The 11,004-nt window shown below is 54.2% G+C and overlaps 4 protein-coding genes across 4 annotated transcripts in view; 1 reads left to right on the forward strand and 3 right to left on the reverse strand.

Moving 5' to 3' along the window:
• Nucleotides 1-1,592, reverse strand: part of ATEG_07986 (putative arginine transporter) — a gene marked incomplete at both ends in the record, with an annotated part of 2,001 nt that extends 409 nt beyond the window's left edge. The window contains 2 exons of the mRNA XM_001216607.1: nt 9-1,332; nt 1,385-1,592. Coding sequence (XP_001216607.1) covers nt 9-1,332; nt 1,385-1,592 — 1,532 coding nt within the window. The remainder of the gene's footprint in view (nt 1-8; nt 1,333-1,384) is intronic.
• A 1,302-nt stretch (nt 1,593-2,894) lies between these two features.
• On the reverse strand, nt 2,895-3,534 carry ATEG_07987 (MARVEL domain-containing protein; the record flags this gene model as incomplete). Its single annotated transcript, XM_001216608.1, has 4 exons — nt 2,895-2,914; nt 2,982-3,055; nt 3,117-3,396; nt 3,450-3,534. 4 exons carry the CDS (start codon nt 3,532-3,534, stop codon nt 2,895-2,897), a joined length of 459 nt encoding a protein of 152 aa, XP_001216608.1.
• Nucleotides 3,535-4,405: 871 nt separating this feature from the next.
• On the forward strand, nt 4,406-6,027 carry ATEG_07988 (O-acetylhomoserine aminocarboxypropyltransferase/cysteine synthase family protein; the record flags this gene model as incomplete). Its single annotated transcript, XM_001216609.1, has 6 exons — nt 4,406-4,455; nt 4,515-4,569; nt 4,620-4,703; nt 4,759-5,118; nt 5,190-5,773; nt 5,835-6,027. The coding sequence occupies 6 exons, from the start codon at nt 4,406-4,408 to the stop codon at nt 6,025-6,027; spliced, it is 1,326 nt and encodes a 441-aa protein (XP_001216609.1).
• Nucleotides 6,028-6,625: 598 nt separating this feature from the next.
• On the reverse strand, nt 6,626-9,489 carry ATEG_07989 (Nrd1 complex RNA-binding subunit; the record flags this gene model as incomplete). Its single annotated transcript, XM_001216610.1, has 8 exons — nt 6,626-6,936; nt 6,987-7,191; nt 7,243-7,411; nt 7,466-7,499; nt 7,558-8,568; nt 8,997-9,015; nt 9,054-9,299; nt 9,370-9,489. The coding sequence occupies 8 exons, from the start codon at nt 9,487-9,489 to the stop codon at nt 6,626-6,628; spliced, it is 2,115 nt and encodes a 704-aa protein (XP_001216610.1).
• Between the last annotated feature and the right edge of the window lie 1,515 nt (nt 9,490-11,004).

An 11,004-nucleotide genomic window follows, 5' to 3' on the forward strand; every position in this document is an offset into this window, starting at 1 on the left:
CCACATACAGCACCACAAACAGAATCAGACTGAGGTATGCGATGAAAAAGTCCGTCACACTGAACTCGGTGATCCACGCCGTGAATCCCTGCGTGATGATAATCAGCACGTTAAAGAACAGCCCGTACCACGCAAAGAACGGCTGCCACAGCGCCTTGTACGGCAGCAGGTCCCGCGAGATGTCGCGCGCCTTCAGCGCCCGCATAAAGGCCAGATGGCAGCCACACAGCGACGCCCACGTAATCAGACCTGCCACGCTGGAGATGTTCAGGAACCAATTGAACACGGTGCTACCCGCGTTGGACACGTTCATGAACCCGAGCAGACCAAACGCCGCGGTGAAGAGCACGCTGTAGTACGGCACGCCCTTCTTGGTGACTTTCTTGAACCAGTGGGGCGCGAAGCCCTCCTGCGCCAGACCGATCAGGATACGACTGCCGCTGTAGACGTTGGAGTTGGCGGCCGACAGCACCACCGTCAACAGGACCGCGTTGATGATATGCGGCAGCACCCGGACTCCCGCCAGACGGGCCGCAATGACGAACGGCGACGAGTTGGCGTCGTTGCCATCCTTGAGAAGATCCTCGTTGGTGTAGGGCACCACGATACCGATGAAGAAGATGGTCAACACGAAGAAGAACAGAATCCGGAAGAACGTCTTGCGGATGGCCGAGGGCACCGTCTTGCGCGGGTTCTCCGTCTCTCCGGCCGCAATACCGACCAGCTCGGTGCCCTGGTAGGAGAAGGCAGCCTGGATCAGAACGCTATACCAGCCCACAAACTTGGCGGTCGAGTCGGGGTGCACTCCTGGGTACGGCGAGAACGGACCGGGGTGGACCCAGTACCGGAAACCCAGGTAGCCCTTGTCGCCCACACCAGCATCCACACAGATGGCAAAGATCATGAAACCAATGACGGTGATGACCTTGATGCTGGAGAACCAGAACTCCAGCTCACCGTAGAAGCTGACGGGCAGCAGGTTGAACAGGGTGATCAGCACCCAGAAGATGGCGATGAAGATGGCGATGTTGAGGTCCTTCTCCCAGAACTGGATGATCAGACCGGTGGCGGTCAATTCCAAGGCAAAGGTGATGGCCCAGGAAAACCAATAGATCCAGCCCATGGCGAATCCGAGACTCGGGTCGACCAGCCGCGTCGCATACGCGGTGAAGGCTCCGGGGATGGGGATGTAAGTGGCGATTTCTCCCAGCGAGATCATGACGGAGAAGACGATGGAGCCCATGAACAGGTAGGCGATGAGGGCGCCGACGGGACCGGCATTGGCGATGGCGGTTCCGCTACTGATGAAAAGACCTGTACCGATCGTGCCACCTGAGATGGTCAGTACCGTGCAGACTGAATCGTCAGGAAGCGTCGTGCATACCGATAGCAATCATCTGCAAATGGCGACTCTTCAGCTTGCGCTTGAGGTCCGGCATGGGATTGGACTCCCGACTGGCGCCATACTTCTCGCAGTCGGCGTCGCTCAGGTTGGGCGACCGGTTCGTCATGTCGACCTGAACGGGATCATCGTTGAGCATCATGCCCTTCCCCTCCTCGGACTTTTTGGGTGGGTGGTGACCGTCGGCCATCGTTGGCCTGGAGTATCCGTCGACCTAGGTGGTGGATAAAGTCGAAGCAGACCAGGTACTCCTAGACGTGAAGGTTGATGAAGTCGATGTGTCAATGAGGTCGAAGAGAGTGAAAAGGTCTCGTCAGAGTCGAGTATGACTCCACCAGACAGTGGACTCCCTCACTGCCTATCTACCGCTCTCCACAGGAAACGGCAGTGCGCTCCAGATAAGTGAGGGGACAGAGATAGCCGGTAACGAATGATGGGGACGACAGTAATGGGATTATGTACGAAGAGGGAGATGAGCAGAAGGTGTTATGTAAAGAGAACCGATAGAGCGGATGCAACGTCAAGTACAGACGGAGTCGATCCGGAGTAGAAAAGACAGTCCCGCCCGCGACATCAATCCCAGGCAATCGATCGTTTTTAAGAAAAGAAAGAAGAAAAAAAAAACTCTTCGGCTATCGCTGTTGCCCCTATCGCCAGGAAATTTCCGTCCGCGGACGACGGCGAGCAGCTCACGACTACTCGGGCGGCGAGGATTCCCGAGATGGTGTTCGACGGGTGGTGGTTCTGGTGGGCCGGTGGACCATTTTTTTCTCGTAATGCGTGGGCGCAGAGATTTCTGATAGCAGTTGGAACGTGCGGTGGCGACTGTTAAAAGACTGAAAATAATAGGGAGTAGTATAGTAGTTACTCCGTAGGTTATATCAGACATCTTCAGTCGCTACTATTCCGTAGTACTAGATGAGATCCTGTTATAGGACAGTTGGATAGCTGTATGGACATCGCCAAGACGACTACTCTATTCTTTCCTTGTCGTAGGGCTCCTTCAAGCCCAGACGGAGGGCGCCGAGCCGACAATCCTTCAGAGTTTTCGGCGGAGACGCTCGGCACCGTCCAAGTATCCAAGTAATCCAAGTAATACGGAGTAATCAGAGGACATCCAGGGGCCACCTGGTTCTCCATCTTTTCTTTTTGTCCTTGGATCTTCGTTGCCACGAGTCATGCCGCATAGGGCTAGTCAATTGCCTAGTTAGTTGATGGACCCAACATTCCACACGGAAACAGATCATAGGCTGTCAAGGAATGTATATCTTCCGTCATACTACGGAGTACAGTAGATAGCTTAGAAGCAGACAACGAGTTATAATCTAGACACTTATACGTACAATATCAGCATCAACATGTCCAGGGTATCTTCCAATCATCAGTCAATCAAAACACATAATAAATGCACTCCTCCATTCGCCCATTACTTGCACTTGCACTGCACTCGCGCATGTCAATACCGGACCGACTCCATGAACCGTCCGACTAATCAACCCTCCATCGCAAGCACTAGGGAACCGCAGCTATAAGGTTTAGACACTAGCATGAACAGTAGGTGGAGCAGGAGACTTCGTACTGGGGCCATCCGCAGGGGATCGATTCCGCAGCGCACCAAGGGTGCTGTAGACAGAGGTCGCTAAAAACAACGCCCTACCGAGTATATGGTCAATTCAACCGTCCCGACATTTATAAACTCTCGGGCTTGACATACCATTCAAACGCCCCAAACGCAACCGCCGCTTGGCCAGCGTTGCACGGGCCGGAGTGACAGTACTTGGGAGGCGGCAACATCGCCGCCAGCGCGATGAACCCGGCGAACCAAAAGATCGCGGTGATGATTTCGACCGCGGGGACGATCCATCGATGCGGGAAGTTGGGCACGAGCATAGGACCGGCGGCTAGGTATGGGGTGGCCACGAAGGCGGTCCAGATGGAGTTGAACAGCATGAAATTGACGGTATCGCTGTACCCGCCGGTAGCGACGCTAATGACTGCGGTTGTTAGTATTGTCTGGCTCTATGGTGGATGTGGTGGCCGGACTGACTGTATGCTGTCAAACCCAGGACGATGATGGCAAACACGACCTGGATGGCGCGAACGGGGTAGATCCACGGGAAGTTGAGCGCCATGGTCACTGCCTATGACTTTTATTTAGAGTGATCGTGTTGAAAGTATGCGATGATGCGACGAGGTAGAATTGCGCGATAAGTGTGATGTCGCTCGAGAAAGAGAATAAAGCGGTGGTGATGTCGTCTTTAAAGTCGCAAACCGACCCAGCGCTAGTGACGTGGGTGTGACTGGCTCTTGGTCTGAATGAATGTCCACGTGAAACTAGTCCTTAATATAGCTGCAGACCGCTAGTCTTCAGCGCTTAGACAGAAAATGAATACGAACGTCAGCCGAGAGGCGCTCGTGTTGGGCTGGAGGATTTAAGGATTCCTTCTGTGATCAAGGAACCCGGCTGCCTTATGACGCAGCCACAATCGTTCATGGCTGATTGCTGCCTATAGTGCTGCTATTATTATGCAGGCGGCTGCAGTTTCACTTTGATTGCACAAACATCATAGATCGTATAGAATATTCAATAATAGGGCAGCAGTTAGGGTTATCTAGAGTCGTAAGTAGTATAACGGTATAGAGTTGGTATATACTCTGTATAGTATGGTTCACCCCGCAAAGGGAAATCCGGGGTAAAGAGTCTCCCATGGTTATCGCCATCCTTTTCTCTTTCCAATCACATATCTAGATCACGACCCGAATGTATCATAAAGTAGAGTACTCCATACATCTATAAACATCTACAATCAACCCTACACCAGAACAAAGAAGACCATCTCGCCGATGAAGGATTCCCCCGCCTCGATCACGCCATCGCAGAACCAAAGCATCTCAAGAGTCTAAAGAATCATAAAAGCCTATGCATACCCCGCCTGTTCCCTTTGTTCCTTTCCTTTCTTCTCCCTCAATTGACCCCCTGCTTGACTGCCTACATCCAACGCAATGACCAATTCGCAGACTCCTCGTTTCGAGACCCTCCAGCTCCATGCTGGGTAATCCTCTCTACCTCTACTGCATCCTCTACTGCTTTGCAACAACTGACCTCCTCTAGCCAGGAACCCGACCCCACCACCAATGCGCGCGCAGTGCCCATCTACGCCACGACGGTATGTCCATCCATACACCCACCATAAATCAACAACACTAACAACACCAGTCCTACAACTTCAATGACTCGGCCCACGGCGCCCGCCTCTTCGGCCTCAAGGAATTCGGCAACATCTACAGCCGCATCATGAACGTACGCTTCCCACCACCAGTCGTATTAACTGCACAACTAAACTGGGACAATGCAGCCCACAGTCGACGTCTTTGAAAAGCGCATCGCCGCCCTGGAGGGCGGCGTCGCCGCTGTGGCCGCCGCCTCGGGCCAGGCCGCCCAGTTCATGGCCATCTCGGCGCTCGCCCACGCCGGCGACAACATCGTGTCCACCAGCAATCTGTACGGCGGCACCTACAACCAGTTCAAGGTGCTCTTCCCGCGCCTCGGCATCACCACCAAGTTCGTCCAGGGCGACGACCCGGCCGCCATCGCCGCCGCCATCGACGACCGCACCAAGGCCGTCTACGTCGAGACCATCGGGAACCCGCGCTACAACGTGCCGGACTTCGAGGCCATTGCTGCGGTTGCCCATGCCAAGGGAGTTCCTCTCGTCGTAAGCCCTGGCCCCCCCCCCCCCCCCCCCACCTCCCTCTTCCCTTCCCCATGTTCCCTCTGAAAGCGCAGCTAAGAAGCGAAAAAGGTAGACAACACCTTCGGCGCAGGCGGCTACTTCTGCCGCCCCATCGAGCACGGCGCCGACATCGTCGTGCACAGCGCCACCAAAATGATCGCGACACGGCACGACGATTGGCGGGAGTGATCGTGACAGCGGCAAGTTCGACTAGAGCAGCGCACGCGGCGCGGTTCCCGCAGTTCGTCGAGCCGTCTGAGAGCTACCACGGGCTGAAGTTCTGGGAGACGTTCGGGAGCATTGCGTTTGCGATCCGCGTGCGCGTCGAGATCCTGCGCGACCTCGGCGCCGCGCTGAATCCGTTCGCCGCCCAGCAGCTGCTCCTGGGCCTGGAGACGCTGAGTCTGCGCGCCGAGCGCCACGCCGCCAACGCCGTCGCCCTGGCGCGCTGGCTGCGCGCCAACGAGCATGTCAGCTGGGTGTCGTATCCTGGGTTGGAGGATCATCCCAGCCATGCCACTGCCAAGCGGTATCTGACGCGCGGGTTTGGCGGCGTGCTGTCGTTTGGGGTGAAGGGCGGTGCGGCGGCGGGGAGTCAGGTGGTCGATGGGTTCAAGTTGATTTCGAATCTTGCCAAGTGAGTGGTCCTTTTCCTTCTGCCCACGGCACGGCGGGCGAATGTGTACTGACGGTGGTAGTGTCGGCGACTCCAAAACCCTCGCCATCCACCCCTGGTCCACCACCCACGAGCAGCTCACCGACCAGGAAAAGCTGGATTCTGGTGTGACCGAGGACGCCATTCGCATTTCCGTCGGCACGGAACATATCGACGATATCATTGCCGACTTTGAGCAGTCGTTCAAGGCTTCCCGCGCCGCTGGCACCCAGTAGTATGTCGAATGACTGAGAGACGAATTACGACTGCTTTTTGTTATGTACAGCTCGTAGTCAATATACCCATGTTCTGGTGATATCACCCGAACCAAAGAGTAACGTAAATGCACGATTGAAGATGCTTGCATGAGTGCATGCTACAACTACCTCTACAAGACCAAATTAGAATAGAGCTAGATTGAACAAACTAAGGTATGAAATAAACGCCGGTGCAATGAGAACAAACAGCACGAAGCGCTGCTTTGGAAACGAGTCATCCACGAAGCCGCCCAGATCCAACCAATATAATGAAAGTCCCGTATCGATTACAAACAACAGGCCCTATGTAAGACAGGGAGAAAGCGGACCGACGTGTTCATCCTGAATGCGTGTGGATGAGACGGCTGTCGTGCAGCGCCATCGGAAACACCATCCAGTCAGGCGCCGTCTAGCAGTCTCTGGATGGGTTCCGCTGCCTAGGCTCCCGGACCAAATGATTTACACGCAAGCAAAGAAACAAAGAATTTTTATCAAAACAGGTATCGAATGAAAGGCGAAGATCGTCCCGCTTCTCCGTGACGTATGGAACGAGTCGTATATGTTACACCCAGAGGCATCAGCTGCCTCCTTGGCCGGGAGGAGGAGGTTGTGTCGAAGCGTTGGAACCGGCCTGAGCACCACCCATCATGAAGCCAGGAGGAAACATCGGCATCCCGGGGAACGAGAAGCCAAAGCCGGGGACCGCAGGCGGCACACCGACGTTGTTGGCGTTGGAGGTATCCCGCTCTGGTGGGCCGCCATGGCCACCAGGACCCATGCCAGGTGGCGGTCCATCGCGTTCGGGTCGACGGAATCGGTCTTGCTGAGTGCGAGACGAGATGGGCCCACGTTTGCCGCCGGTGTCGGTCGCAATACGTCTGCTGATGGCTAGTGGGAGTTAGCGGAGTCTAGAGCGCGCGGACAGGGTATCTACTGACCTTTGGAGGAAACACCGGCCCCGATTTCAATGTCGGGTTCTTCCACGACCATGCCAGATTCAATGGGCCGTCCACCAGTGCCACCATACTCGGCAGTGAGCATCCATTTACGGTCGGCTTCAGTCAGACGTTCGATCGGGATGACACTGATGCCGGTTTGGTAGTCACTGCAGTCACGGGGGCCGAAGCCAACACCCCACCGGGTCTATTGCTGTTAGTCAACGTCGAGGAATACAGACGAACGTAAGAAACTTACCCGAAGCTGCATATCACCAGCCTTGTATGACTCCATTCCTTCGCGAGCGTGGACCGCATCGTTGCGGCTGATCATCTTGATGAACGCATGGCGCTTGTCGATGTTGACAATGCATGTTTGAACGATGCCGAACTTGCCGAACAGGGAGCGCAAGTGGGCCTCAGATGACCTATAATAGAGTTAGAACAAAGTGTAAAAAGATAAATTTATCGATGTGACTTACGTGACACCGCCAACAAAAAGAGTTCTGCTGAGAACTGTTCGCAAAGAGTTAGAAAAGAGCTAAGAACCACAGACGGAACAAAGACGACAAACCTTTGATGTTACCCTGACCGATGGAATAGTCCCATTCGACCAACTTCGGACCAGGAGGAGGCAGATTGGGGTCCTTGCGAGGCGAAGGAGAACGACGTCTCCGGCCGGGAGGACTGCGCTGGCGATAATCATTGCCGCGACGGCCACGAGGGTCGCCCCGACGGCCGGGCGAGTCACCGTGATATTCACCATAAACCGGGCTATCGCGGCGACGGGGTGGAGACACATCACGGCGTCGGTCCCAGCCGGGAGAGCGCGAGCGACGACGGTAGCCACCGGGGGGAGAACGCATATAGTCGCGCTCACGGTCCCGGTCAAAATCACGTGACTGCGAGTCAGCACGGCCGCCCCAAGCGTTCACATTCTGCGCCCCCAGATTGAATCCGGGCACCTGGCCGGCGGCCACATTGCCCATGTTCGCGGCACTGGAGAAGCTGAGCAACTGCAGGGCTGTGGCCCACTGCTCCTGGGGAATCCCTTGCGCGGCCAACAGTTGCAAGAGCTGGAGCTGCTGCTGCAGGGCATCGGGCGCAAGGCTCGGCGTCGTCTGGGCTGGAGCTGCAGTCGCCTGCGGCAGCAGCGCGGCAAGTGGGTTTTGAGCGGCACCCAGTGGGTTGGGCGTTTGGCTCTGACTCTGAGGTTGCACCAAGGCAGGGTTCTGGGCGACATTACTGAGGGCGGCAAATGGCGCCATGGCTCCCGCAGCAAAAGGGTTTACGCCAGCGTGCCCATTCGCGGCCGGCTCTACGGAGGACACCGGCTGGGAAGCTGCACCTTGCGGCTGGCTTAACGCGCTAAGCGGGCTAGTCTGGGCTGGGACCGCGGGCGCAGGAGGTGCCGCAGTGTTTTGCTTGGCCATGTCGGCCAGCGCTTTCAGAATACTGGACGTGTCGGGCGCAGACTGAGGTGTCCCCGAAGACGGAGCACCGTTGGCCTGAGCCTGCTGTTGCGCACCTCCGAACAAGTTAGAATTAGGCGCCGGTGATCCTTCCGGAGTGGTCGATTCAACATCTATGACAGCACGATCAGATCTATTGTTCCAACCGCGGTTTGAGGGGCAATCCGGCATGGATAGGCGGTACAATGCATGCAGGATTGTGAAGAAAGGAGGGGGGGGGGGGGGGGGGAAAAAAGCTTACTCTGTGCGGGCGCCTTTTTTTTTTCTTTGAAGGACGCGAGCATGGGGGCCGGAAACGTGTAGCCACGTTCCCAGATATCAACCAGTTTCCTGATTTTTTCCTATATGAAAAGAAAATGAGATACGTAAGTCGGACTATCCGGCACAGCATGAACGAGCAAGAAGCTAGCAAGGATGAGGCATAGTCTATGCAATAGGCAGGGGTTATAACGCGGGAGATACGGAGATCCAGTTCTAAAGAAGCCAGTGTGAGACCGCTGAAGAGCAGTCGACCACCGCGACCTATCTGGCCTAGGCATACCCGCAAACCTGGAGAGAATCTGGCGGAATGGTGTAAATTGCGTCTAGTCAAGCGTACCTTTTGATCTTCGGGCGCATTGTTTATGATATCCGTCATCAAGACGGGGAGTAATTCCGTCACTCTGTTAACACCAGCGGCGAAGGTGCCATCCGGAGCGGCGCTCCCAGAGGGTTGGCCCTGTTTGCGTGCTGCTTCTACCCATTGTCGAGTTACAGAGTCTACGACATAGAGTACGCCCAACTTGTGTGTTCCCGGTGCCTTTTTGAAATGGGTGTAGATCTTTTGGATGAGGACGGATTCGTTCTGCGTACAGATGACTGGTTAGCAAATGGCTCGACTAGAACGATACCAGAGGTAAAGGGGACTGTCATACCTGGACATTCGCAGTGCACAGCGACGTGATACTGTTGATCTTAGAGCCCGAAACACCAGGAGGTTTAAGGGCCAGCATAGACTGGAGGTAGTTATCCAGTTCTGCTACAGCAGAAGACATGGTTGGTAGTGTGGATTATGGGAATAAGCAGTGAAAAATCTTCTTTTGGTCTTTGCGACGCCAGTACAGGGACACTCGGTCGAGGTCCCAGAGTGCTTGCAGTGAACGATGACTATCAGTTTCAGGTAGAAAAGAAAGGATACCCAACGAGTCGAATCTACTGGGCGATCCAGTACTGGCAACAAGGGAGAAGAAAGATTTTCGAGGTGCTTAAGAAAGGTATCAGAGTTCCCACGAAGCTGAAAATAACGTCTTAAGCGGACTTCTGGCCGTATCACTACGGACTCCACGAGCGTACTCTGGCGACCAGGGGCTCTCCCGCCTACAGCTGGAACACAGCCAAGCGATCGTGTCCAGGGCCTTTGCGACTCCAAGCGAGTACGTGTACAAGGTGTTTTCCAAGGGAAAAGAGCGTCCGACAGCAGAAAGAGGTGAGGTAGGCGATTACAGAACGGAGAGAAGAAGGTCGGCGAGAGGTGTGTGATGAAAAAGTGATGGAAAGAAGAGTTGGTGGTGGTTGAAAGAGTTGAAGAGGAAGAGGAGAAAAGAGGAGGTTGAAGGGGAAAGAAAGGGAACCTTAGTCAGATGAGGCCACCAAAGGGAGGAAAAAAAACCTAAATGGACGCTAGGCTGAAAGGGGAAATCAACCAGCCCTGGTTTCTGCCTGAGGCATATACGAGATTGATGAATTTCACGTGATTTCACGTGATTCTCAACGGATCTCTGTGACATAAGCGTTCTCGGTGAGTCGAATCTGGCAACGTCCTCCGTGTACATTACTCCAAGGGTAGAATCGGTAGAAGCCTCCTTAAGGTAACCAAAAATCGTATCAGATGTATCACATGTGTATCGGATATGGGTATTTTTGATTCAAATTAGCAAACACAGTCTTCCTCAACTGTTGAGATGTTCCACCAAGGCGGTGACGACTGGCGATTGCAGTGAGACAATCCCCTTTAGTCTTAGGGCGACATGAATCAGTCGGAGGTTCAAATTCGGACCGGAGTAGCTACGTAGGCAGTTTGCATGCTCTGAGTACTGAGCTTTGTACTATTTATCTTTATTTCCGGAGAATGTCGGCCACCGTGCCATCCCTCTGTACAAATTAGGTATAGGTATATGGATAACATCCTAAATGAGGTCATATCTTTGTACCTAGGTATTCGGGTGGCGGGCCAAAGGACGGGAGAAAGAGAACGACTTGCCGACGTCACTAGCCATGCTCTCTCCGTTTACGGACGGCACGGGCGCCGAGATCGTCAACCAAGGGCCGCGATGACCGCATTCTGAATGCGGGATATGGAAGAGGGAGGGATTAATTCAATCCCAATATATAATATAGGTATAACAGATAGGGCTGAATTATTAGATAGGGCATCATAAAGAAAAGAAGAAGAAAAAAAAATGGAAAATGGAAAAATTTTCACAGGATTGAAAACCATCTGGATAAATTGCACAAAAAAAAAAGTAGGACAAATTAATTACTTGTTCCGCGAAACGGAATTTGGCGGGTAC

The sequence above is a fragment of the Aspergillus terreus genome, genomic scaffold, assembly GCF_000149615.1.
Source record: "Aspergillus terreus NIH2624 scaffold_12 genomic scaffold, whole genome shotgun sequence".
Taxonomy (NCBI): Eukaryota; Fungi; Ascomycota; class Eurotiomycetes; order Eurotiales; family Aspergillaceae; genus Aspergillus; species Aspergillus terreus.